Raw genomic sequence first — 27355 nt, forward strand, 5'->3', positions numbered from 1 at the left:
TCGAGTCCCGGATTTAAACGGGTCGCGGGGGCGGTGACGACGCCAGCCCGGGGCGGGGCCGAGTGCGGCCTGTGAGGCCCCGTCGCTCGTAGAGCCGGGCCCGGCCGCACATGCCCGCGGCTCTCCGGCGGCTTTTCGTGCAGGTCGCTGGGGCGCTGCGCCGCGCGGCGGGACCTCGCCTCCCCCAGGGCCGCGTCTTGCTGCCGAGCCGCCCCTGGGCCCGCCCGCGTCCCTGGCGCCCGGGCCTGCCAACGAGCAGCCCCCCGCGCGCCGGCCGGCCCGCCCCGCGCGCTTGGCTGTGCTCGGCGCCCGAGGCCATGGCGGAGCAGCGGTACTGCGTGGACTACGCCAAGCGCGGCACGGCCGGTTGCAAGAAGTGCAAGGAGAAGATCCTGAAGGGCATGGTCCGCATTGGGAAGGTTGTGCCCAACCCCTTCACCGAGTCGGGCGGCGACATGAAGGAGTGGTACCACGTGAAGTGCATATTCGAGAAGCTGGAGCGGGCTCGTGCCACCACCAAGAAGATAGAGGACATCACAGACCTCGAGGGGTGGGAGGAGCTGCAAGATGCCGAGAAAGACCTCATCAACCAGCTTATCTCGGGTGAGAGCCCCTGTGCCCCTTCCCCCGCCCCCTGCATCTTGAGGCAGGGACAGAAAACAAAGTTACAGCAAGGGAGAAGAGGCAGGGGCACTCGCACGCATGCGCAAGGTGACCTGTCATCTGCCCCTCGTTAGGGCACTGGGAGCCACTGCTGGTTTCTGGTCCCAGCTCTGCTGTGTCGTGCTGTGCGACCCTTGGCCAATCCCCATAACTTTGTGCTTATTTCTCTGTAGAAACGCCTTCCTAAAGGGCGGGATGTTTTGTAGCTCAGAAACAAGCTGCTTATTGTCAAGCATTGTGACTTGTTAAGTCTTATTGAATACTGTGGGGCTGTCACTGATTGTGGATCTCAACACTTCATCTCTTACAGAGGCCACATCCAAGTCTGCAAGCACACCTAAGAAGAAGGCAACAGTCCAGGCTAAGCTGTCCCCCAGTGGGCAGATAACCTCCCCCAAGAAAGATCCAGGAGCTGTTCCTAATCCATCTCCAAAGAAATTCTCTGGTTTCACAGGTCGGAGTTGGTATATAGATGCTGGGAGAAGCTTTTATTTCTCACATAGCATTCATATTTCTGGCGTTTCAAGCTGAGTCTCACACCAGTAGCTTTCATCTAGAAACTAGAAGATTGTTTAGTACAAACTACATTTCATATTTAGTTTGAGGAAAATGTTAAGTATTTTCTCAGCTGTCAGGTGTTTGCATTATTCTGGTTGTGTGAACAGGGATAAAACCAACCAAATATTCTACTCAGAAAGTGTAAGGGGACTACAAAAAATGTTTGACTGTCTCATCTGAAATCAGCAGAAACCTGCTCCTTTTAGCCTCAGTGGAAAATCTCTCATTGTCGTTAACAGGAGCAGGACAGGAGTTTCCCCTCTCTCTGTGGGGTATGAATAGTGAAGGTATCTGGAAAGCTAATATGGAACTGGCAAGCTGTTTTTTGTGACTTGTGTTGATTACGTTACCCCTTTGAAGGGCCGCTAGGTTTTGAAATGATGTGCCCTTTTATGCTAAAAGAGAGGCAGAAATAAAGCAGATAAAACACCTGAGCTTTTCTAATATATTTTAGCACTTCAGTTTGTTAAACTAAAGCCACCACCTTCCAAAACTGCAACTATTGTCCTCCTGGTGTGACTGTACTGTATAACCAGATACCTGAATATATTGAAGTTTGTAAAATGTAGGCTGTTACACAGCCTTTCTTTGCTTGTTAAAACTAAGATAACCCTTTATTTCTAAATGTACTTTTTTTTTTTGCATTGGAAAAACTGCTTCTGACAGCTACTCGAGAATCCAACTCAAATGGGGTATTCTTTTACAAGAAACAAGCCTCTCCGATAAATTGATCATTTGCCAAGTTAGTTCTTGAGCTTCATAAGAAACTGTGATGCAGCTGATTTAGCTCACTGAATTACAGATTTGCAGAAGGCAGGGCAGGGTAGCATCTTGGGGCTCCTATACACATGTACAGAGCCTGCTCTGGTGTGCTGGAAATCCAGCATGTAATCAAGTCTGCTGGAGCATGCAAATTGATGTGCTCCAGCAGCCTCACACGTCATGTGTATCAGTGTCGTCATGCATCTCCGCACTGACAAAATGCCAGTGGTGTGCTTTCAAATAAGCCCCATCTGATGAGCTTTAGTTCAAAGTGCCCTGTTGCCGTTTTTTCAGTGTGGCAATGCTGATACGCAGGATGCGTGGGCTCTTTTAATTAGCGCAGCTTGCTAATCAAAGCACCCATCCAGGAATGCACGTAAAAATGTCTTTGGAGACTCAGACGCTGGTCCTACGAAAGCTCAGTTAGAGCTGACTCCCCTGACAAAGTCACTGATTGTATATTGAACCCTCTGTCTTCAGTACTTGTGTAAAAGGATGCCCACCAGTCAGATAAGCTGTTTTTATATAATTGTAATAGAATATATTTTATCCACATGCAGTCTAAAATTAAATCGTCTCATCAAGTCATCCCATCTTTGGATGACTTGATCCTACTGTACATAAGATGTCCAGATCCTGCATAAGGTTGACAAGACAGGTTCCATCTTCCTGGTGAGAGCAGGTATCTTTGGAAGTTGATTGGAAAAAAAAACAAATAATGGTTAAGTGGACAGTTATAAGAAAACCTGTGCCTTTGTCAAGCCTTTTCCACCCACTGAAGATTGCCTTCATGGTTGCAGATATTGGGGAAATCTGCTGCAAGTCCAGAAAGTAAAATAAAATCATCACTCGCCACAGTTTCTTCGCATCAAGATTTAAACCATTGAAGTAGGTAGATTTAAGCTCCAGAAAATTCTTCTGTGCTCTGAAGGGAAAAGACTTATTAAAGTAGCATAAATTTTGTTTTAAATGCTGATTCAGATTTTGATCATAAATTCTCAAATATTGCTGTGCATTTCATTCATATTTGAAGCTTTGCCAGTTTGTTAGTATTGTTCTTGCTTTCCACTTGCGTGGACAATGGTGCCCGTCTCTTCAAAGTGTGAATCATATCATTCCAGCCTACATCTTAAAAATTTAAATAGTATGTCTTTCTCTTGCAGCTAAACCAGGCAGTTCTGGGGACACCCCTGCCAATTCTTCCCACAAGTCTACTCTGTCTTCAAAGAAGTGTGACCCAAAGCACAAGGATTGCTTGTTGCGGGAATTCAGAAAATTGTGCGCCATGGTTGCTGACAAGCCCAGCTATAATGTGAAAACACAGATCATCCAGGACTTTCTGCAGAAAGGGACTGGAGGAGGTGTGACTCCTGCTTGACACTTCACTGTGTGTGAAGGGCTTTTCTAAAACAATTAACCAGACCCTCAAGCATTATTTCAGGAGTTGAGGAAGCAAAAAAGTCATGTCTGTGGATGAGGATTCCCAGAGTTGTGCCCTATACCACTTATCTCTAATATAATCTGGGTGGTATCCATAGTGTGCTTTCCATTCTCTTTACTATTGTGGAGATAGTAAGTTGTATTAAGACTAACAGCAAGATCATGAGCAGTTGGTGCCAAATCTGCAGTACCAGTGGTGATGCGTAGGGTGTGCACAGGGGTGCTTGTGCACCCCCTGAGAGTGCTAGTGCACCCCCTGTCAGCTAACGTGCCCAAGTGAGGGGGCAGGCGAGAGTGCTGGTGCCCCCCTTGAGAGCACCAGCCAGGAAGTGCACCAGGAGAAGCTGTCCCCCCACTGCCGATCCCGCCAACCCGGAAGTGCCAGCAGCACACTGCTGCCAGTTGCAAGTCAGCAGGATCAGTTGTGCGGGATCTCTTCCCCACCCCCAGTTGCTGACTGTGCAGTCAGGTGGGGCAAGTGACTCAGGAGGCACCAGTCACCCATGTGCAGTACTAAAATTAGATGAGGAAGGGATCAACTGGATGATTCCCCTGAGAAGTGTCCTTTAATATAGAGAAGAACTGAGAGGTGGCCAACCTGTATCACATGTGGCACAACTGTCATGAGCAGCTTGTGTGTGGCATGCAACAGATTGGGGAGGAGACAGAGCAGAAAGCAAAGCAGCAGGGTACAGAGCAGGAAGGAGAGCAACCTAAGGCAGGGGAAGGGAATCAGAGTGACACCCGGGAAGGTGTAAGGCTAATTTATGGTACACCTACTAAAAAGGTTAGCCCCTGCTGGAGTAGAAGAACATAGGGTGATGCATGAGAGCTGTCACTGGAGTGTTTTCTATTACTGTTAGTATTTCTCTTTTGTGACATTGCAGTTAGATGCTAGAGTCTGTGGCTGTGACTAGGCTTTGACAGTTTCTAATGACCTTTGCATCTTTTTCCAGATGGCTTTCATGGTGACTTGTACCTGACCATTAAGCTGCTGTTGCCGGGTGTCATTAAAATTATTTACAACTTGAATGACAAGCAGATTGTAAAGCTGTTCAGCAGAATTTTCAACTGCAGCCAGGATGAAATGGTCCGGGACCTGGAGCAGGTCAGTAAAGAGATGTAGATAGCATGTTCACTTCATTTTCAGCCTTGTTGATATCGAAACTATGGATTTTTCCACTTGAAAAAACAATAAGCTTTCTGGAGCCCGTTCTGATGGTCCTTCTTATCTTGGCAGTTTATCATGAGGTTACTGCAGCCTGGAACCTTGCATATAATAGTGTTACAATCAAAAGCAGTGATGTATTGCTCATAGGAGCCAAGACTGAAGGTAGTCTAATATAAAGTCTACCAATATTATGATGATCACACCTTGATGCAGTGAAATCTAGGCCACTGCTGCCTTGGAACTATTGGTTTGTCTGGCTTATTCCCCTTCAACTGTTTTTTATAAACACCCAGGGGGAAAAAATAATGTGCAATTGATATGAAATAAAGGTGATCACTCTGTTCGTTTAGGTTTGGTCTATATTGGTTTCCAGTGAAGTGGGTGACTGATATACAGGTTCTGTAAGAACTGTGAAATCAGATTGCATTGTGACAACAGTGGAAAGTACAGTGATGGTAAGATATTATGATACTGTCTGTCCTTTGCACATGGTATTGCAGAAAGCAGATGAAAATATTAACTCAGTGCCATTACAACTCTCCCTGCAGATATCAGACTCCTTTGTTCCCCCCCTAGTGAGGATCTAGTTTTAGGAATCAAACTTCATCCCCACTGACCCATCATTCTTGTTTTGTTTCCCTCCCAGACCTTTGATAAATTCCAGTATTGTTTGTTTTTGGAGACAGGGAGATGTTTCAGAAACAGTCCGCATCTTTTTTGAGGAGAGCAGGTCCTGTCCTCCAGCTGCCAAAAGTCTCCTCACAATCCAAGAAGTGGATGAGTTCCTAATCGGACTGTCAAAGCTTACAAAGGAGGATGACCAGCAAACTCTGCTTCAGGGTATCACTCGCAGGTAAGGCAATTTACTTGTAAATGAGGCTGTAAGATTATAACCAGGACAATCCCTAGTTCATGTTTGTGTGTGTAATGGGATTCTGTCTTGGATAGATAAGTGTGTTCTCTGGCTTTTTAGCAATCTTAAGCATATAGTTGCTTTTCTGTAGCACCATTGCAAATTACTTTGTAAACTGTATGTATACCCCATTAGTTTGCTTTCCCTCCCAGGAATGGATGAATCAATTAAATAACTCATAGCATAACAGTGAGAGATGCAAATCCCTGTTTTAAATGCTGTACTATCTTGAATTAGCTTTAGGCATTTGAGTCTCTCTTCAGTTTACTTGGAGTAAATGACCTGGAACTCACTTGCCTCTGATTCTGATGCATGAAGGATTTGACTGTGCTGGGATTTGAATCTGGGGTTCATGATCATTTTGATACTTCTGTCCTAGAATGTAGATAATTGTGTCTTTTCAACCATGGACAGGAAATCATGGGAGCTTCAAGGGTTTTCCCATGTTGTGACCTCAGTGTATGGCTTTCATCTACTCCCCCTTTAGCAGAGCCCTTCCTGGAAAGGGGTAGCGTAACTGAAATGAGGATGCACCATCTGTTTAGCTATTTATGTAACACAAATAACAGTGGGGGGGATCTACTGTACTGCAGCAGTGTGATGCAGTACACTAGAATCTGTACTGTAGTGGGTGGGGGCTCTCTCATCTCTACCTTCTTCCTGAGTTTAGTCCTTCTGTTGCTCTCAAGGGGTTTGCAACAAAGGGCTTTGCTTCTTGTTGCAAACGGTTGAGTCTTTCTTTTCCTTTTTTATCTTGAAGTAATGGGTCAGAAGAATATTAGCTCACTGGATCTTCTTGCATTTTAGGTGCACGGGCAATGACCTGAAATGCATCATCAGGCTTATAAAGCACGATTTGAAAATGAATGCTGGTGCAAAGCATGTGTGAGTCCCACCTTTTATTGTATAAGAAATGAAACCCAAAACAGACACAATCCTTTTGAGCTATTGGCAGGGAGGTTGGGGCTGATTAGAGTAACTTTTCTTTTTCTTCTCCCTTAACTGTTTAAAGGTTAGATGCTTTGGATCCAAATGCCTATGAGGCATTCAAAGCATCACGCAATCTTCAGGATGTTGTGGAGCGTGTGCTAAGAAACCAGCAGGAGGCAGAGAAGCAGCCGGGTCTGAAGCGAACCCTCAGTGTGCAGGCCTCTCTGATGACCCCTGTTCAGCCTATGCTGGTAATGTGGATTTCCTGTGTACCCTGCACTAGAGGGAGAAACTGGGGATTGTCACACAAAATGACCCGAGATCTCAACCTTTGAGAAGCAGTTGGTACCTAAATGGTTATGCATTATGGGGTGATGGTTTATGGTGATATGTCTAGCTTTGAACTGTTCTTTTGCAGAGGCCTGAATGCAATGTGTTATACTGATTACTCTAAGCTTAATTTTTTGTCCTGTTCTCTGCTTATAGCCCAGAGTGTTGCCTTTCTTTGGAAAGGTTGGTAGCAAATAATTTCAACTCTTATGAGGAGAAGAGGTTCAGATCTACAAAGCTTACCTTCTTTTGGTTGGAACAAAAAATGCTAAATATTTGTTTGAATCAAGTGAACCCCCCCTAGGTGGCATATGCAGCTTCCAAATATTTAGAGGGGTGAACACTGGAGAGGCATAATTACTCAGGAAGAAGAAAAGGATTCTAAATAGAATGATGGACTTAAATTGAGAGAGAGAGAGAGAGAGAGTTGGTGTGAGTGTTAAGAGACATCCCTTGACAGCAAGATTTGTTTTTAAAAGAATGTGGTATTAGTCCATTTTAAGAAACTTCATGAAAGTGGTTTCAGTTAATGCCTTTAAAAGTAACTTTTTTAAAATTGAATTCTTCTTCCCTGCCTCTTGTAAGGCTGAAGCCTGCAAGTCAATAGAATATGCCATGAAGAAGTGTCCGAATGGGATGTACGCAGAGATCAAGTATGATGGGGAGCGAGTGCAGGTCCACAAGAATGGAGATCATTTCAGCTACTTCAGCCGAAGCCTCAAGCCAGTCCTTCCTCACAAAGTAAGGAGAGTCCCAAGCTATCCCCAGTAACAGGCTAGATGCTTACCTTGGCAGTATTCCCCTATCTGTTCCTGGAACAATACAGCCCAATTTCAGGCTTTTGTGTATTCAGGTAATTTGTGATTCTTGAAAACCACAGTTTACATTATGGTGAGCAAAGTTCATTGTTAGCCTCTCTGTGGTATTTTGAAACTTGTCAATTAAATAATTTGCTTTTCGACCTCTCTGCCAACTGCTTCTGGGTACAGTAGGCAGCTGTTTGGAGTGATATAGGTATTTTTTTATGAGGTCTCACTTTTTTCTTTTCTCTTACTTACTTCTCTCCTGCCCCAATACCTTTAATCTCTGCATTAAACTTGTTGAAATTATGCATCGTCATTTTACCCCATCAGAAACTGGGGTCAGAGTTTTTTCCCAGATCTCTCACTTGATTCTCCCTCTCTGATTGATTCCTTGGGAGTGCCTCCATTGGAAAGTGTGGTTACCAGAGCTATCCCTAGGGGTATGCAGGGCCCTGGGCTTATCAACCTGTGCAGGGCCCGGGGGATGTGGTGTGGCAAGCAGCTGGAGCCAGCGAAGCTAGTGGCAGGGGAGGGAGGATGGTTGTCGTGGTGCTTAGCAGTGGAGGCACATGGCAGCCACAGCAGGGCCTAGTACTGCACTGACTGCGGGCCGCCCCCCAAGCATGGGGCCCAGGGCAGTCGGAATTTGCCCAAGCAGGAAGATCTAAATAATACCTTTCTCACAGAAGCTCATGGAGCTTGCCTGATATTTATAAAATGCTTTTGCAAAATACTAAATGACTTGTTTGGTTTGGTTTGGTTTTTTGTGTTTTTGTTCTTGCAACCACAAACTACAGCCCAGTACCTGAAAAGTGTGGTCAGCCTGTTCCCTACTTTTTCCTTCTACTTCTCTGATTCTTGGCAAGGGTGTGTAGGAGCTGGTGTTGGATGTTCAGGGGGTATGGATCTGTGAACAGAAGATAGGCAGTGAAGAGAAATTAAAACCAAAGGGATGAATATTCTGCTGTTAGTTTGACTTGAATTTGCAGGATTTGGGAGCAAAGTGCATAATAAATAAATAGAGTTCCTGTATCTAAGTATTCATCTGTAGTGACAACATTTTTGAAGGAGAAGCTTTAAGGAACGATACAAGAGAGGGAGCAGAAGTTTTGTCTCTTGCTGTGTCCTGAGTTAAATAAAAAATCTCTTGTTTGAAATTTTCATTTGCAGATAAGTGCTGCTTTTATAAAACTCGGGCAGATCCAAATAACTGTGCTGCTGTACAAACTAGTGAAACCTTTGTGACTGACGCCTGTCAGTTGACTAACATCCAGGCTCTGCTAGGAGTTGAGGGATTCTGAATCATTCTGTACATGCTTAGCCCTTGTTAGATTTTGAGTGGCCTTACATTACAGGTGAATACTCCTGGAGAGTTAGGAGATTTATTGTATACACCAGTAGAATCTTATGGCATGTGAAAGGACTGGTTCTTATTATCTGTCTTTCAGAGTCCAAGTGAGCAGGGAGGAGAACAAAGACTTGCTGTGTCCTGTTCTGGAAACAGAAGTCTGGGCTTGTTGATACGAGTATTTGATCTGTTTAAAGTTCATGCCCTAGCACATTGCTGCTGCATCTTTTCTATATGTCTTCATGGCCCCCTATGAAAGTCTTACATGAAAATTATACAGTTGCTCCTGCCTTGTGTCTACTTGAGGACTTTTCTGTGGGTTGGATGCTTTGGCTTCCACTAGAGCCAGGGGTTAATTGTAACTGGATGTGTGATTTGTGAATGCCTTTTCAGGGTGCTTGCTAGGTTTAATACTGCAGCCTTATGCTGCACAAAATTGATACATCTCCTGCAGTTTCACCAGTAAATTCTTGTATGTATATAGTTCCAATTCAAGGAACCATTATGGATTTCTCTCTCCGTTATAATAAGGTCACTTACAGCTGAGAGAGAGAAGAATATTGGGTGAATTGTGGTCTGAATAGGGAATATTGAGCATACTTGCTGCATTTCTTCACAACATGTCCTGGAGGGATGACTTTGCTGGCAGATGTTGTCAGAGGGTAAGCAAATAAGTCTTTGCCTCTTGTTTTTCAGGTGGCCCATTTTAAGGACTTCATCCCCAGAGCTTTTCCTGGTGGACACAGTATGATCTTGGATTCAGAAGTTCTTCTCATTGACAACAAAACAGGCAAACCACTCCCTTTTGGGACCCTTGGAGTCCACAAGGTACAAAAGAGTGCTCTTGTTATGAATTGCTTTATTTTTCAAATTAACAGAGATTTACAGCCTTAGTCTGTTAAAATATTCAGTAAAACTGTTTGCCATGTTGGGTCATTGATAGGCTCAGTGGTGAACCAAGCATTAGGATAAGTTTCTGAGCTCAGGGTCTTAGTATAAGCTCAGACATACATTGTGCTGGGGTAGGATAGTACTTGTATTTGGAGAACTTGAACCTGGTGCAAATAATGAAAGGAGTTGCTGGACAAATAAGTTATAGGGTTCTCTGCTATTATTCAACTTAACGCTCTAGGAGGTAGAAGAGGCCAGTGTGACACTCTGATTTTAGGTATACATCGGTATGACTTAAAACGCAGTTATGTTGAACTGAAATGAGGATCAGGATGGTATATTGAAAATTAAATTACTGCTTTTATAAGGAGCCGTTCACATAACATCAATATAATGTCTGGGTTTTCTCAAAGCAGAAGCAACTCATGTTTCACTTGCTGGAAGTCATCGATATCTATGCAGTTGTTGCTACCCTGTCAGTAGCAAATTAATGTTTCTTTTTCTTGTTTTGTATTTTAAAGAACTACAGTGTATTTAAATCCAAGTTGTCTACAAGGAACAGCTGTTTACTATAACAAAGCTTAAATGGAAAAAAAAATTCTGTTACTTCATATATTTGTTTTGTACATTTTTCTCCAGTATTGCCATGTGCATAGTAGTTTGGTAGTTCATGTGGATTTCTTTAACTGTTCTTAATTGCCTTACAGAAAGCTGCTTTCCAAGATGCCAATGTCTGCTTGTTTGTATTTGATTGTGTTTACTTCAATGATGTCAGCCTGATGGACAGGTATGTTTGAAAGACATAGGTCCAGTGATGTTCAGGATGGAGAAACAGGGCCAAGAAAATATTTTCAAAAGCACCAAAGTTCACTTGGGCCAACTATACTGCAGCATCTGCGTGTCTTGAGCACATCTGACTTGCATGACCCTGAGAGGCTGCTCAGGCCTCATCCCCACTAGCTGTTCTTAGGTATCCTGGAAACTAGAGGAATATCCCTTGGAGTTAGTCTCATTGGCACATTTTCCAGGCTTGGAGCATGCGAGTCTGCAGGGCATTCTGTGGGACATGCCAGCTGGACGTGTTGCTGCTGCAGAGGAGACAGTCTCTTAGGGACCAGGTCTGCAAACTGATTCATGCGCCTGTATGCTTTGCACCCGCTGCTTTGTCTAAAACTATTCAGCTGCAACTTATCCATGGCTTCTGCTGACTTAAGTTCCCTATCTGCCTAAGTTTGCCAAAGTGGGCCACTTGCAAATTTGAGTCCTGACTGCAGAGCTGTTCAGTGCTAAAGCTGTGGCAGGATACCCTCACATGTCCCACATATGGATCCAGTTAGTAGTGCCTGAGTTGCTTCAAAAATGAGATTTGAACACCAAAGTCACTTAGATGTTTTAACATTTATGCCTCTCTATGAATATGTGAATCTTATAGGCTTTGTTACAGTAGCTGTGTATTCTGACTTGTCTGTCTCTTGCAACACAGATGTTTTATCATTTTGTTCTAACCCAAAACAAAAAGTTCTTTCTTTCTGGGCTTATTTTTAACCCTTTTCGGGTGCTGACAAACTTGGGGGGGGAACCCCACCACTTCACCAGATGAGGAATTGCATCAATTTGACTCAGCTCTGCAGCTTTTGCATAGCTTACATGTTTCAGCAGGGCTTTTTGGCACTTTTATTTAATAGCCGATTCAATTGGCTATTGGGTAAAATCACCAAAAAGCCCTGCTGAAGTGCATGAGCTATACAGATGCTTGGCAAGCCAGGTCAAACTGATTAGATTCCTCTTCTGGGCATGTGCTGTGTTGCGCTCAGTGCAGGGGCATGTAGAGCTAAAAGGAAAGTGCTGTTTTCTTTTCTTTTTTTTTCCACATCTGTAAGCAGCCTTTATTTTTAGTTTAAGCCAGTGTTTAAAATGGTGTTTTAAAACAAAGTCAGTGCTTTATTTAAAAACATTGATACCAAATGGTTTGACATTTTCCATAATAAAATATTTCCATTTGAAGAATGTCTAAATAAAATGTTTTGACATGTTAAAAAATATTTCCTACCCTTTTGAATGAAAATTCTTGTTGAATTCAGCCTAAATTGGCAAATAGCTTCAGTCCCTTGAAATCCTTTTTTTTTTTTTTTTTTTTTTTTTTGTGAATATATAGTTCATCCAAAAAAATTGGCTCTAAAGTTTAAGCAAAGTAACTTACTATATTTACCCAAATACAAGGTGACCTGGAATGTAAAAAAATCCCCCCCCCCCCCCCCAATAATTAGGTTCTACACATGGAAAATTATAAATTTTATTATAATTTTCAGTGTATGCAATCTAATTAGTGGAGGATCATCTTAAATTTATTCCTGCCCCCCCCCTCCCCCCCAAACCACTACAGGTGGTGGTGAAAGATCAGGGAGCAGTAATGGGGCAATTGGGTGGGGGGAGTAGTAGCGTGCAGTAATGGAGCAGACAGTGGGAGGAAAGTGGTAGGAAGTGGGCAGTGTGGTGGAGGTGGTGGTGCAGGCAGTGTGAGGTAGGCAGCCTGCTTCCTGCTGCCTCTTTCTTCCCCCCCTGCCCCTCCTTACCCCACATTGTGCCTGCTCTCCCCACAGTCTCAGACTGCCTGAATTTTCCCCTTGTGCCCCCCCTGAAGTCTTATTCCCCCTGCTCTCCCCCCTTACCGTACTCTGCACCTGCAGTCTCCATCCCTGCTGCAGCCTGGGGTGTGGGGCATGGCTCCAGCCAGGCCCTGTAGTACTGCAGAGCTGGTAGTGTTGCTACAGGGCTGGGCTGGAGCATGTCTTGTATTCTCCAGGATGCAGAGAGGACAGAGCCTGCTAGTGTGGAGCAAAGATAAGGAGGAGTGCACAAGAGGGGACAAGAGGAAGAAGCTGCTTAATGGGGGCAGATACTATGAGCTGCAGGGAAGGAATGGCAGGGTATGCAGATGTTGGGGAGGGAGGCAAATGGGCAGCAGCTGCCACTCCAACTGCCCAGCTTCAGCAGCTGCACTGTATTGTAAGACATGGAGTTTTTGTCTTCCTGTTAAAGGGGCGGGAGAAAACCTCATCTAATTGAGTAAATATTGTAATATGCATATTACACAAGCTGGGTATAAGAGCATCTGAATTATCTTGGCCTTCCAGACTTTGCCCAGCTAATTGCTACATTTCTTTGTTGCTGGAAGACAAAAAACTGCATCTAATTTCAATAAAATTGGGGGATCACCTGTGTGAATAACCTCTCTTAATAGGAGGGTAGATGACCTGTACAGCTTGCACACAATGGAGCGTTGCATGGTGGGAGTCATAGTATGCTGTCACCCGCTCTAAAACAGGTTGTATAGTAAAATCCTATTGCACAAGAGAGACTGAACTCTGTAGCCTGAGTATTCTAATATAAATAACACCATTGGCTTGAATTTCACTTTAAAAGGATGCTAATAGATTGATAGCAGCAATGAAATATTTGAGCTAGAACCAGTGGACCAGAGTCCTGCTCTGCAGTTCCACTTATCCTCAGAACAATCAAAGACCTAAAAGGCTTCAGCATTAAACACAGGCTCCATCTATGAGTTGAAATTAGTATCCATGATTTAAAGCTGGCTTATTTGTTTACATGGGAGTTTATGGTACTTTACAAGGTGGTGTATAAAATATTGATTTCATTTCCTGGCATTGTAAAGGAGAAATTATTTGCTAAGTGGTGTTTAAGTAGCTTTTTCTTAATGTTCAGGTGTCTGGTACATAGCGGCTGAGGTACTTTTTCTTTTTTGATATATGCCCTTTGTTGATGCATCTATTCTTTCTCAGGCCTTTGTGTGAGCGTCGTAAGTTTCTCCATGATAACATGGTTGAAATCCCCAGCCGGATCCTCTTCTCCGAGATGAAGCATGTCACAGTGAGTTCAGTTTCAAATAGCAAGAAGGGTTTACCGTCAGATTCTGCATCTGAACTCTGACCCTTTACACCTCTCATTGACTTAATAGCAACATGCTTAAAGGCTGCACATCTAGCAACTCTTCAAATGATCATCCACATGGATCATATTTCTGGTATGCATGTATGCAACATGAGATGCTTTTCTGGGGCTGAGCATATGTCCCAGCGGCCCTCAAATCCAACCCAGGAATATAAAGGGTGCAGTGGATTCAGCTGACTCTTGTTTCCTCCTTACTGTTTCTAGAAGTGATCTGGAATCACTGCATTATCTACTTACTCTGCATGTCCTGCAGTTTTTCTTTAGCTGGTCAACTATATGTGAAAAAGCTGTCACTAGAACATAGGAGCTGCAGACTATTCCATCTAAGACAATAGCCTGCCTATTGCTGCCAGGCTACATTTAGCTACTATAGAGACAACATATTCAGTGGCCACTTCAGTTGCCATGCATAGAACTTCATAGCTTCACAGCCCATCCTTCCCCTTCCTGCTGCCAAGTCCTGTGCTAGTATTGGCAAAAAAATATTGAGGGACAGCTGTTTTCTTTGAAAATAGCTGGCTGATGGTGTTTGATAATTGTTTGCCACTTCAGGTACTTTTTCTTGGTGAATTTTTGCTCCCCCTGAAGAATGGTAAGAATAGCCAGTGGAAAATCCCTGGTACACATTGCCATCTAGGAGGATGAGACTTAGCACAGCCATTTCCTTTCCCTTCCAGAGAGCTTCAGATCTGGCAGATATGATCAGTAGAGTCATCCGTGAGGGACTGGAAGGACTGGTGCTGAAGGATATAAAGGCAAGTGTACTAATGTCCATATTTTCTTTTGGATTAAACTAGAACCTGCGAATTAACAATTTTTCACTGTAAGATGATATTTAATACTGAATTGTTCTAAAGGAGTCTAGCTCTTTAAAAGTAGATGTAACCTTTTGAACTATTCCAAAAATGGGGCTGTTGGTGTACAACTGACTCCTCTTGAACCCTCAAATTACTGTTATTACTTAGCTAAATAGTAATTTTATTCTTACTTGGTTGCATGTGTCCCTGTCATTTAAGTGTTCGTTTAAATTCATGAAACCTCTCTATAAATGGGGCTAGCAGTACTTATACATGCCCTATAAACAGTGGCCCACACTGCTAGGACACTGAATTGGAGGAAAAAACCTTGACCTTTATGGACAACTCTGTTTTGACCATAGATATAGCACTACATCTCTCAGCACTTTAGTTTCTGTCTGCATAAATGTGCTTTAAAGGGTACTTAAGATATTTACCTGCTTTTGTAAAATTTTTTGAGATTAGAAGAATGAAAACACTGTGCCTACCAGCATTTTTTTTTTTAAATGTCATCTCTAGATTTTGTTGATGGTCATTTTCATAAACAGTGGAAATCTTGATCTAAACCTGTCCCTGTGAATCAAAGGTATTCTTGTAGCCAGCTAATGGTTCCTTGCAGAAATACAAATGGGGTTTCCTTACCCGGAATGCTTACTTGTTTTGTGTAGAGCACCTATGAACCAGGAAAACGTCACTGGCTGAAAGTGAAAAAGGACTATCTAAATGAAGGTGCCATGGCTGATACAGCAGACCTGGTGGTTCTGGGAGCTTTCTACGGACAAGGCAGTAAAGGTGTGTCTGCTAGAACTAGTGTGCATCTGTAATTTACCTGTTCTTCAGCTAGGAAAAGAATCTCTGGTTTTTTGCCTGGCTAATTTCAACAGCTGCCCTTTTATGAGGCTGTTTTTTGGATATAGCACTTACTGCTGTATGCAGTGATCTATATCACAAAGCATGGTATGTGCAAACAGCAGGCTTCACTGTGGGATAGAGTGCAAAAGCATTGGGCAAGAGAGAGTTGGCTGGTGTCCTGTGGCCCAGCACAGTCTCATCACTAAGTGTTGTGCATTGGAGTTTACCTGAGAATATCAGTGATGATGAAGAAAGTCTTACTTTCAAAAGCTTTTCTTGCTCTGTACCAGCTATGTAGTTGGTCCAGTAAAAGATAGCAGCCTGAGAAATCCTTGCCCTTCACAATATCGGTCACAAGCATCAAGTCCCAAGGGTGGAGCTACTGCTTGCTGCTGCTTTGTGAAATGTGAAGTCCTAGGCTGGCCATGGTATCCTGACACTGAAACCCCCTTTTCTCTGTTCCAGGTGGAATGATGTCAATTTTCCTAATGGGCTGCTATGATCCCAAGACTGAAAAATGGTGTACGGTGACAAAGTGCTCTGGTGGGCATGATGATGCCACCTTAGCTCGCCTGCAGAATGAGCTGGACATGGTGAAGATCAGCAAGGTGAGGTGGGCTCTAGCACTGGGTTGGTTAGGAGTACATTCAGCAATTGGCTTGAGAGAGGGCTGCTTCCCCCTTTGACTTAAGTAGAAGTGGTGAGTGAGTAGAGATAGCAGAAATGACTGTCGGGGCCTAACCATAACCTAAAATGGCTTTAAATGATGGAAGATATTGCTAAAGATCTCTGGAGACCTTCCACTACAGATCCATAATCTGTCCAGCCAAACTGAACTTCAGTTACTGCCAGCTTTCTGAACATTGGGCATTCCCTTACATTTGTACACGTGCGATATGTGGGAGGTCATGTACCATATTTAGATAACAAACTGCAATTTTAAGGGCCCCTCTAGACAGTCAGGTAAAGCACAATCCACACAATCATAGGGCCACTGCCACAGCTGGAACTCCCAGCCATGGCAACCCATGGGACTGTGCTGTGGCTGAGAGTCCTGTCAGCTCTGGGACTCCCAGCCGCAGCAGTGCATGGTGCAACCCTGCAGCTGGGAGCCCCATCAGATGACAAATTTAAAGCTGGATAGAAAGCAGCTATAAAGTTATTATGCATTTTCCAGCCCTAACTTTATAGCTGGTTGGACCTTCTTACAGCATGGTAGTTGCACATGTCGCTGATCTAAAGTAAATGCTTAATTAACCAGGTAATTGTATAATACATATAGCATGTAGAGGGGGGCCTTAGTTTACTTTAACTAACCCAACCATCAGATGAAGGTTCAGCATGACAAATGCCTAGGTGAAAATTTTTGAACTCCAGAGTTAAAACCTGGTCATATAAGACTGTATACTAGTGTTCAACTAATCTAGGCGATTTCTGGGTTTGCTGAGCCACTATGTGTAACCAGGGGCCCCTGTGCATACATCTCGGCCTGCTCTGCAGGCTCTCAGTCTGCCTGGCAAGAGATGATAGCAGTGCACGGAGCAGCCCTGATTGGCTGACCCAGACTGTCTTGCAGGCTGTTTCCCTGCAGCACAATGAGGGGATTGTGAAGGGGGCCCTGCTTGGCTGGAGCAGTAAAGTCCAGCGTAAGCAATACGCTGTCTCCCTGGACCTCTGGGTGGGAGAAAACATACTGGGATGCTGGAGGACAGTGCTGCAGCTTCTCTCAGAAGGTACCTATAGAGAAGATGCTCTCCTAGGAGCCATTTAACTCTAGTTGTTCATGGGTTATTATTCTACTAGAATGACCACTTTTACACTAGGAGAAAAAGCCTGAACATCTGTACAATTGTGGCTTCTCCTCAGAGAGTAGCAACTCTCCTAAGAGAAACTGAATGTCTCTGTGAGGCTCCAGGCTATGTACAGACATTTGTTTTCTGGGAGAGTCACTGCTCTCTAAGGAGAAACTGTGAATGTATGCATGTTCAGGATTTTTCTCCCAGAGTAAAAATGGCTGCTCCAGGAGAAGAATAACCTGTTGGAGAGTTTCTTCTGGCAGAGCAAATGTCTGTACATGCCATAAGTGTAGTATCTTGGGTCACTCTTATTTAAGTACCTATGCAGATTTAAGTTCTGGAAATGAATGAGCTTGAAGCATGTACTTGACATTTTAGAAAGTTAAAAATTCAGTATGCCTGGCAGTATATCACTGTAACTTGAAAATTGTATAATAAGATTAAAATGTATTGGAATGTTGTTGTAACCAAGTTAAAAGCAACTCGGGCATTATGCCTTAGAGTAAATTGGTTGCTGGATTCTGAGGCACACATTTTTGATGTATGAAGCAGGATTGTTGGGGTTGGATTCTGTACAGGATGTAGGTGCTGTTGCTAATCAAACAAGTTAACCTTTTAGCAGGTCTTTTCTGTTAGAAAAGGTTTATCACATGGATTATCATCAATGCTTCTGTTATCTCCTCTTGGCTTTCTAGGATCCCAATAAAATTCCAAGCTGGCTAAAAATAAATAAGCTCTACTATCCAGATTTCATTGTTCCAGACCCAAAGGTAAGTGCTCATCACATCCTCTGTGGTACTTCTGGCTGGAGTTAAGTCTGTCTGAAAACCTCATAGTGATTTTAGAGATGTATATAAATGCTTAGCTCAGTTTTACCTGGGTCTTTTGGGAAAGAGGTGCAGAGATACAAACATGTCCAGTTTAGTAGATTAATGAGAGGCCTACAAAGATTTGGCCTTCTCTCTGACAGATCTCCAATGTGTTCTCTCTAGAAGGCCCCAGTGTGGGAGATAACAGGTGCGGAGTTCTCTAAAGCAGAAGCCCACACGGCAGATGGGATTTCCATTCGTTTCCCTCGTTGTACCCGGATCCGAGATGACAAAGACTGGAAGACAGCCACCAATCTCCCTCAACTCAAGGTGAGGCTTTTGATTTAGTTGCATATCCTCAGCATGGTAATGATGGAAATCCTGAGGGAAGCTGCTTAAAGAAAAGGCAAAATCTGACTGCACTGTACATAATGGAATACTTGCTGGCAGCCATGTTCATAGTAGCAAATTGGGTAATTGCACTAGGATGAGTTTGCTTTGTGAGCTTTGTTGCTGTGCATCTTGTTTTTATATAGAAGGCTTTTCTGAGGCTGTTGGATGAGTTACTAGAAGTTACAAAATAACTAGGGATAGCTAGAGAGTCACAAAATGAAACTAGTAGGTAGTAAATTTAAAAATAACAAGAGGAAGTTCTTTACACAGTGTGTAATTTAAAGTGTGGAACTCCATTGCCATCAAATGTTGTGGAAGTTGCCAGTTTAACCACATTCAAAAAAGGGATTGGACAGGTTCTTGGAGGAAAGGGGCATTAGTAGCTGTTGAGTACGGGAATTAAGGATACAGCCTTTGAATCAGAATTTCCCAGACTTAAATGGTAGAGGCTGCAAGTGAGAGAAACAGTGGAAGAAACCCTGGTCAGACCCAGTTCATTCTCCCTTTCACCATCCAGTCTCTGCCACTGCAACACCGGAGACCAGGCAAGATGAACCTATGGTCTGACCCAGTGAATGGCAATACTTGTGTTCTTAATAGTGCACTATGGAGAAATACTGTGTCAGCAGGCTGTTGCATTACCTCTTGTAACAGCCACAGTGATGGAGGAAGTCATTTTTTGACCAAGATAACTTTCTCTTCTAAGTTCATCATAGTTCTACATTCCATCAAAGCAATACAGGTCACCCTTAGCTAAAAGGACAGCTTCAGCTAGACAAGCAGGTGAGCTTCTCAGACAACATCCAGCCAATGGCACTGCATTGGCTGGATGCTCCTGCTGTCCTCCTTCTCACAGTCAGGGCAGGGGTGTTTGTGACATCCCATTTGCCATCTGTTCCTTCCTAGTGAGAAGTGATTGTAAGGGGAAAATAGGCATATTCCATATCAGCATGGTCTAAATGGCAGCCTGCCAGGAGCTTGGAATCACAGCACTTGTACACAATCCTGATATCTTCCTTGTTCTTTATGGCAGGAGCTGTACCAGCTCTCCAAAGAGAAGTCTGATTTCAGTGTTGTTGCTGGAGAGGAAGAAGTATCTACAGCTGGTAGCAGTGGAGAGAATAATGGAAATTCAGGGTCTTCCACACCACACAATACTCCTAAAACTCCCCCAAGGAAGTCGCCTGCAAAAACCAAGAAGTCTGAAGGTAAAGTAGTGCCCTCCAAAGGGGGTGGGCTCTGGATGGCTGGGGTCAGTTAATGGCATTCTGTCACTTGCTTTCTCCTGGAGCTGGTCCCTGTATTATAGCATTTCCATTGTTCTGCCCCCAGAGACTTGATCTCCTTCCAAATTCCTGAGTAGCTTCATGTTTGAATGCTGACAAACAGGGAAAGGGATAGACAACCTGTGCATCATGCCAGTGCAGAAGCAGCAACAGCACAAGTTTTGGAGGTGATCAGGAAAGAAGATGGGGAATTTCTTCTTGGAAACTTACCTCCTGACTCTTCGCAGCCAGTCTGGATGTGCCAGCACCTTTCCCTTTTCTCCTTCCCTACTCACCTGTATTTCAAGAACTGCTTTAAAACACACCTGTATCAGCCATGTGCACTAACAATGCAGGGGGTTCTTGTTGACAGGTAACAATTTAGTCTATATGACCCCCAAAAAGAAAGTGGAGGATAAACGAGGGGAGAAGCGGAAAGCAGCCGAGCTGGATGACAATGGGAAGAAGGTAAAGTTGGCTGGGTGGGGAGCTGTGGGGTAGTGAAGGAATGAAGGAAAACTAAAATGTATGAATGTTCCAGAACAAACCTGAACTGCCAGAGACTGCGTGCTGTGCAAAGGGCAGCCAGGCTGCTATGTTAAGTGCCAGCTGCATTGGAGTCTACAACATGATGCAACTTTCCCTTGATCTGAGCCTTGTTGGGGTAGCAGCAGTGTTCTCAGGCCTGTGTTTCTAGGTGAGCAGGGCAGGACCACTTCCTAGCATTGTCCACGCAACAAGTCAGTCAGGCATGTAGTGTGGAAAAGCCTGAGATGTAGTGTGGCGTTTGCTACTGACAAGGGCTAGTGCCAGTATCATTGCTTCACTTTACATCCTTCCTCCCTTCCAGCCAGTCACAGAATTGTGGAAAATGGACCCAGCCTAACGGATTAGAGTTCAGGAGCTTCCATCTACCCAAAAAATCCGGTGATTGGGAGGGTAGAGGAAAGTGCTTCCTCTGACTCAACTTTAGTCCATTCCTGGTTGCTGTGTTCTACACAGGAGTTGTGGGGACCCAGCAGAGTTGCACTGATTGCTTTGGGACATTCCCCTTGTTTAGCAGGACAGATGCAGCTCTCTGGAAAAGGAAGGTCACCATACTGAACTATGGGGACTGACACGTCAACAGGATTTTTCAAGCCCCTCTGCATCAACCTAAGTTGAGTCACTGCACCATGTGCTAGATGAAGCACAAGAAGCCATATCCCCTAACCAGTCTGTGGAACAAAGTGATAGGAGGGTAGAGACATCTAGTCTTCTGGAGAAGCCAAGGCAACTGAGGGGCAGGGAGCCAAGAGGAAGGATGAAGAAGGATGATTAATTGCAAGTTAGGGCCCTGACACACTGCACTTAAGGCATGATTAACTAATCACATCTTAAGTAGTGTCCTGACTATGTGTTCAATCAATTAATTCCTGATTAAACCAGGAATAAGCAGCAAAATGATTATACAAAATGTGTAATAACTTTGTTGATGGTTCCTATCACACCTTTTAATTGAACATGTGGGCAATGCTTCCAGCCTAATAAGCATGCTCCCATGTAGTCCTGTTGCTGGGAGCACTGGTCAGCTAATGAGGGGTTCCAGCTCAGAGCCCTAATCAGCTGACAGCGCTTCTAGCCACAGGAGTAGTATCCCCCTGTGGCTGGGAGTGCTGAATACCAGTGGGACTCCCAGTAGGACTGTGTGAAACTTTGGCAGCCGTTTTGTTTAGGAGGTGTTTCAGCACCCAAAACGCTGAATCCAAAACAAAAGTGAAGGCTCTGAAACATCTCCAAAATGAAACCATACAAAAGGTTTTGGAAAATTTCGGGGTTTTGGAGCCAGGCTTGCAGGGAAACAAAGTAAGAGGAGGACAGGGGAAGAAGGGAGGAAGGACTGTTCTGATATTGACATTTGTAGCTGGCCAGTGTCTGCGATCTGTCCCTGAGGTCCCTTCCAATCCCAGCACTCTGGGGGAGGGACAGCAGCCTGCTGCTCTCCTGGTGGGGTACAGGCCCCCGGATCTGCACGTGGGATGACAGTAGGCTGCCACTGCCAGCTGGGAATCACTACCAGTCTTCCAAATCTAAACAGAACAGTGATCCGAAACACCGAAACAAATCGGTCTGTATGAAACAGCTGAATCCATAACTGAATTGAAACACAGCTGTCTTGCACAGCCCTAACTCCGAGCTGCAGGGGGGCACTCCATGCAGTCCCTTGAATGGGAGCTGTGGCACTGTTTGGAGCTCCCAGCTACCAGGGAGCACAACCTGCTCAGGTGGCTGAGAGCTCTGTCAGTTGACAAGGCTCCCAGCCACAGGAGCAAAGATCACTGGTTGCAGTGGGAGCCCTGGATCATGGTCCTGAGCTCCCCCTGCACCAGCAATATGGTGATGGGATCTGATGCTCAATCGTAGTCTCACCTCCCGCCATGCATGTGGGGCATGGCAGGAGGCGCAACTGCTGGGACTGCCTCAGATCCCATTGCACCTTCTTTTGAATGTCTGACAGTGGCGTTAAAGTTATTGCAGGGCAGCTGGTGCCTGGTACCCCCAGGCACGTACAAAATCTTGGATATAAAGGACGATCCCAGCATCAGAACTATGGCTCATGGCAGTTCTTGTTTGTTTTTACAGAATAGACACATGGGAGAGAAGCAGCAGGCAAGCTGTGCACCTGGGAAGGTGCTAACAGATCAGAAGTGCATGCAAAAGCTAAAGACTCCCCCAGCCACCCTTACCAGCAGCATGCTAGCTATTCATTAAAGACTGAAACAAAATTCATTGCACTAGCTCAGCTCTCTGATGCAAAAGAGCCAGCTGTTCATTGCTTTATGTCTGGATTGGTGGAAAATGACTTAATTGAGAGTCTACAGGTCTATACAGTTGTAAGCCATGTCAGAGCATTTAGGAGTCTGGCTCTGTTCCAGATGTTAGCATTTTTTGCACGTGTAGCACTTTTTGTGCCTTGGCAGTTCAGCATTGGTATTTGCCCACTAGATTGGTTTTAAGCCAGGCTTAGAAATGGGAGTGAAAGGGAAAAGCAGTAGCAGCAACCCAAGCTCTACATTTCAAAGGGCAGGCAGGTGCCTCTGCCTCATTCATGTTTCTGCAGCAGGCTGCAGGGAGTGGCTGAGCACAAGGCTTTCCATTGAGTGCAAACCCGCAGTCCCTCTCTGGTGTCCTGACTCTACCAGTGGCATGTGCCAGTTCTTTTGAAGGCAGATCTCTTATTACTGCACCTATGTAGTGCTGTGTATAGAGGTGATGGACAGTTGCAGAGGGAAGGAGGATTGGCTGATGTCCTGTATTGGAACTTGTTGGGCTGTTGTAGTTTGTTACCCAATGTAACTGTATTGTTTGAACAAACAATGAATCCAGGGGAGGAAGGAGGACACGGTAATACGTGTGGTTATTTAGGAGAACAGTGTGCTCAATGAGTTGGTTCCTGGTCATTTGAGAGTCCTGTAGAGTTTGGCTTTTACAGAATCTGACCTTCAGTCTAACCATTCACTGAGTGGCTAATGTCTGTTGGTTACTGTGCCTAAGGTGGGTCCAAAAGGGATTTAAGGAAGTGGAAGCTTGACAGATCAGTCTGGGAAGGCATTCCAAGGAGAGGGGATAGTATGGAAGAAAACTGGCACGCTAATGGGAAAATAACAGCTGGCATTGCTGGCAGAGGGCAAGGGTAGTGTGATGGGAGATGAAGAGAGTGAGAAATGAGCTATTAACAGCTCTAAAAGCGACAAGGAGCTTTAATGTGACACGATGAAAAATCAGGAACAAGATCTGGATGTCTCTGTGCTACTGGCAATAAATCCTTCAAAGTTCCAAACATGTCAGATGTAGCAAACTGAGCCAGTTCCATTCAGCTCATGAGGGGAGGTTTTGAACTTCCAGTGAAAAGATGATATTGTGGAGAAACGGCAATGCTATAGCTGTGCTGTGTAGGAGTTGTCAGGGGAACACATTGCTGAAAAAATAGTGGGAGCAGCTCTGGGGTTTGGGCTTCAGGCTGTTTGTCCTGCGAGGCCTAGAGTAGTTTATCTGCTGTAAACAGCAAGTACCAGGTGCAGGGCTGCCCGATTACTTGATTTAACTGAGAAAAGTCAACTCCCTCTGGGCATCTTAACAGAAGCTGTTTTGCTTGCTGAGCCATGTGACCACAAGGCCTAGAGGTAGTAGTTAGGGCTAATACAATGGCCCTTTCCTACCTGGCTAAGAAAACAGTTCAGTGGCAGCCTCTGACTTTCACAAGAGGAAGTGTGTGTTGTCCCCTGGCTGATGGATCAACTGAAGCCCAAAGACTGAGTAATTTACAAACATCAGGTATGGGATTAGGATATCCTCTTGGCTTGCAGTCCTGTCTTTAGTCACTGGGTCACAGGACTCTCTGCTTTAGGGGCTTGGGCTTTGAACTATGGGGAAAAACAGATTGGGGTCTCGGGCAGGGTGGGGTCGGTCCTTTTTCAGTTTGGTGTCAGTACAGGGAAATCCTGGGGGAGAGTCTCAACAGGAGAATGATGCTGGTAAGAGCTAAATTGTTTTGGCTGTCTTTGCTCTGCCTGCAGCATCATCAGCTCCTCTACCGCTAGAAGTCTGTGGCCATCTGCACTTTTTGGCTGCATTGTGACAGCATGTGTCTGCGCAGATGGGAGTTGGCTTGCTTTCCCCAACATACTCCCCATTCGGCTAGTCTTGCAGCGAGCCATTTAGGCTGCTGACAGACATGGGGAAAGAAACAAATAAACTGAGCTTTACTGAAAGAAGCAGCATGTTAGTTTGACCTGGCTCTGCAGCGGCTGTGTAGATTGTGTGCTTCAGTGGGGCTTTTTAGTGCCTTTATCTAAAGTAGATTCAATCAGCTATTAGGTAAAAGTGCCAAAAAAGCCCCACTGAAGCACCCAATCTATAGAGACATTGGGTGAGCCAGGTCAAAATAATGCAGTGCCCCTTGGGTTCAGTGTGGGGGTGAACAGAGTTTAAAGCAATTTTTTTTGGGGGGGGGCCTCCGATTTAGGGGGGAATGTCTGTAAGCAGCCTTAAGGTGTTGTATCTAAATTGGTGGCCCTGCTGGAAAGAACAGGTTTTTTTAGCTTTAATGGAACATTTTTGGTTTTTAACAAAATTGATCTGTTCTCAAAGCTGTTATTACAAAAACTGCGTCGTCATTTGTGTTGCAGGAGAACACAAGGGCCCTTTTAGCTGTATTGTCCCAGATCCTGTACAAATGCACAGAATGAGCCCGTGTCCTTCAGAGCATAGTTTCTAGGAAAGTTTCCTGACTAGTCAAATCTTTTATCAGCCCTTGTTTCTTCTCTGCCCCTTCCCCCCCTCCCAAATTTGCAGATATTGCTGGACATATTTACAGGGGTGAGGCTGTACCTACCACCCTCCGTGGAGAACTTCAGCAAAATCCGGCGGTACTTTGTGGCATATGATGGGGACCTTGTACAAGAGTTTGATACGGCTTCTGCAACGCATGTGATAGGGGACCTTGAGGAGAACCCTGGAGCTAAGCGTGTGTCACCCAGTTGGATCTGGGAGTGTATCCGCAAGCGGAGACTGGTAGCCCCCTGCTAAAAATGCAAGGCAGCTGACTTGGTTGGCTTTGCTGTGCTTAAGTAGGGAATGCCCTCAGGAAACAACAGAGACTAGGTAGGTGGAATAAATGCAGATTCCTTGCTCTTTCTACCAACCACCCTGTATAACACCCAGAGTTCCTCAAAGCTGGGCTCTCAGGATCTGTAGCAGTGACACTGACTTTTATCAGTGCCAGCTGGAATGCACTCCCTACAGGGTGGCACCATTAAAATCTGTTTGTCTCCTGCCCATCATTTCTCCCAGTCCATTTTATCTAGGTGCTGGTTTCATCTCCTGTTTTTTTTTTTTAAAGTTTGGGTATTTTTATAAATAAAACATAAATAAAACTGCAGTGTCTCCTCTTACTGTAAAGGCATAAATGTTTCTCAGAGTTGCTTTGTATCCAAATGGAAAATAGATTCTTGGCCCTATGTGCAACTCACCAGAGATGTATTACCAGTGTGTACTTACTGCACTGCTATAAATCAAGCAGAAGAAGGTGAGGCTAAATGTTGTGCCCCTTTTATGAGGGCTGTGTGAAGCTTCAGTAGCTGATTTGATTTGGAGGAGATTCAGTGGGTGAATCTCTGAATCTGAATCGAACCGGGAGACCCATTAAAAGGTCCAAATTGGATCAGAAGCTTCCGAATCAGTTCACCCATAGATTATACAGGCAGGACACAGACTTACCCGTTGGAGGCAGCTGTTGGTGGGGGTAGATCAATAGGGCTGTATAAAATTTCACTGGCAGTTTTTGTTTTGACTTGTTTCAAGCTTGAAACAGTGAAATCAAAATGAAACAGAGCTTCGAAACAAAACAAGGCAAGTCACAACATTTCAAAATTTTCAAAATGTTTTGAAGCTCAAGCTGGGCTTGTCTGCAGGGAAACAGAAGCTAAAATAAGGAGAAGGGTCAGGAAGGAGTGCTCTCATTATTGACTGTGTAGCTGGCCAGTGACTGTGATCCTTCCCTGAGGTCCTTTCCAGTCCCAGAGCTCTGGGGGAGGAATGGAAAAACTGCATAAAAGGCAGCATTGCTTGAACTGCCATGCTTTCTGCGTTGGTGCACCTTAAAACACACGTACACAGACACAAGTCATGAGTTTTGCCTGTCAGCAGCTAGAGGTGCAGGGCCCCAGAAGCCCTGCACCAATCTCCTTGACACTTGGCAGGCTTCATGCCCACAGCAGGGCCTAGCACGCCTGCACTTTTCACCCCCTGTGCCCCAAGACAGACAGTCCCATAAGCACCCATGTCATGAGTTTTGCCTGTCTACAGCCAAAGGTGCAGGGCCCCAGAACCTGGAAGCCCCTCCACCTATCTCCTTGAAAGCTGGCAGGCTTTGTGGCCTCAGCAGGGGCTATCATGTCTGCAGTTTTAACCCAGCTGTGGCTTAACACATACACGTGACATGAGTTTTGCTTTCAAGACTTTGAGGTGCAGTTTCCCTGAAACCCCTGTACCTGCCTCCCTGAAATGTGGCAGGCATCATGCCTTCAGCAGGGCCTACCACTTATGCAAGTTTCATCTAAATCAGGCCAGAAATGACAAAGTTATAGGCTGTTTCAAGCTTCCACATTATAGTCTATGGACAACATGTCAAAACAGCAAAACTGTTATGATGAAACAGAACAGCAGTTTCGAATCGAAACGAAATGCTGTTCTGTCAAAACATCAAAATGCAAGTTGAAATGGAATGGTGCTGTTTCGCGCAGCCCTACAGATCAATGAATGCCTCCACAGGGAGGGAGGGAGGGATTGACTGGGGCAAGCTGCCCAGCTGGGGTGGGGGGACATGGGACTCAGGGAGGGGGGCTCCCACCACTGCGCACCACCTGTCTGGGAGCTGCTTTTCTGGTGGCTCCTCCAGCAATTCTTGCCACCAGTCTGGCAGGGTGTGGGAGTGGGCATGTTCCCCTCCATCTGCACGGGGTGGGCTGGGCCAGGCTGGGTTCCAGGTGGCTAGCCCCAGCTGCCCACCCCAAGGCTGTGCTTTGCAGGGCAGGTGAAGCCAGAGCTGTGCTCCAGGTGGCTAGACTCAGAGCACAGCCTGGCAGCGGGGGCTTGCCACCTGGAGCACAGCCCTGGCTCCACCCA

At 44.9% G+C, this 27355-nt stretch overlaps 1 protein-coding gene across 2 annotated transcripts; it reads left to right on the forward strand.

Moving 5' to 3' along the window:
- Positions 1 to 46: 46 nt before the first annotated feature.
- LIG3 (DNA ligase 3) lies at positions 47 to 25610 on the forward strand. Of its 2 annotated transcripts, XR_009456700.1 has the most exons (20): positions 47 to 603; positions 974 to 1117; positions 3147 to 3344; positions 4380 to 4531; positions 5281 to 5447; positions 6315 to 6392; positions 6520 to 6688; positions 7353 to 7508; positions 9615 to 9746; positions 10517 to 10596; positions 13610 to 13697; positions 14456 to 14533; positions 15244 to 15367; positions 15893 to 16035; positions 17919 to 17993; positions 18216 to 18362; positions 19459 to 19633; positions 20064 to 20158; positions 22313 to 24004; positions 25025 to 25109. XR_009456700.1 is itself a non-coding variant. In XM_006270102.4 (19 exons), the coding sequence occupies exons 1-19, from the start codon at positions 111 to 113 to the stop codon at positions 25256 to 25258; spliced, it is 2928 nt and encodes a 975-aa protein (XP_006270164.3). In that variant the 5' UTR covers positions 51 to 110; the 3' UTR covers positions 25259 to 25610. The 2 variants fall into 2 exon arrangements, 1 of the variants encoding a protein (XP_006270164.3); XM_006270102.4 differs by lacking the exon at positions 22313 to 24004 and having other exon boundaries at positions 51 to 603; positions 25025 to 25610.
- The last annotated feature ends 1745 nt before the right edge of the window (positions 25611 to 27355 follow it).

The sequence above is a fragment of the Alligator mississippiensis genome, chromosome 14 (genome assembly GCF_030867095.1).
Source record: "Alligator mississippiensis isolate rAllMis1 chromosome 14, rAllMis1, whole genome shotgun sequence".
Lineage (NCBI taxonomy): Eukaryota > Metazoa > Chordata > Crocodylia > Alligatoridae > Alligator > Alligator mississippiensis.

What these genes read in the sequence shown, in the direction of transcription:
- LIG3 (XM_006270102.4), top strand. Translation starts at nt 111, where the DNA reads ATGCCCGCGGCTCTCCGGCGGCTTTTCGTGCAGGTCGCTGGGGCGCTG. An exon ending in GAAATTCTCTGGTTTCACAG is followed by an intron (nt 1,118 to 3,146) that starts GTCGGAGTTGGT and finishes TTTCTCTTGCAG; the next exon opens with CTAAACCAGGCAGTTCTGGG. An exon ending in AATGCTGGTGCAAAGCATGT is followed by an intron (nt 6,393 to 6,519) that starts GTGAGTCCCACC and finishes AACTGTTTAAAG; the next exon opens with GTTAGATGCTTTGGATCCAA.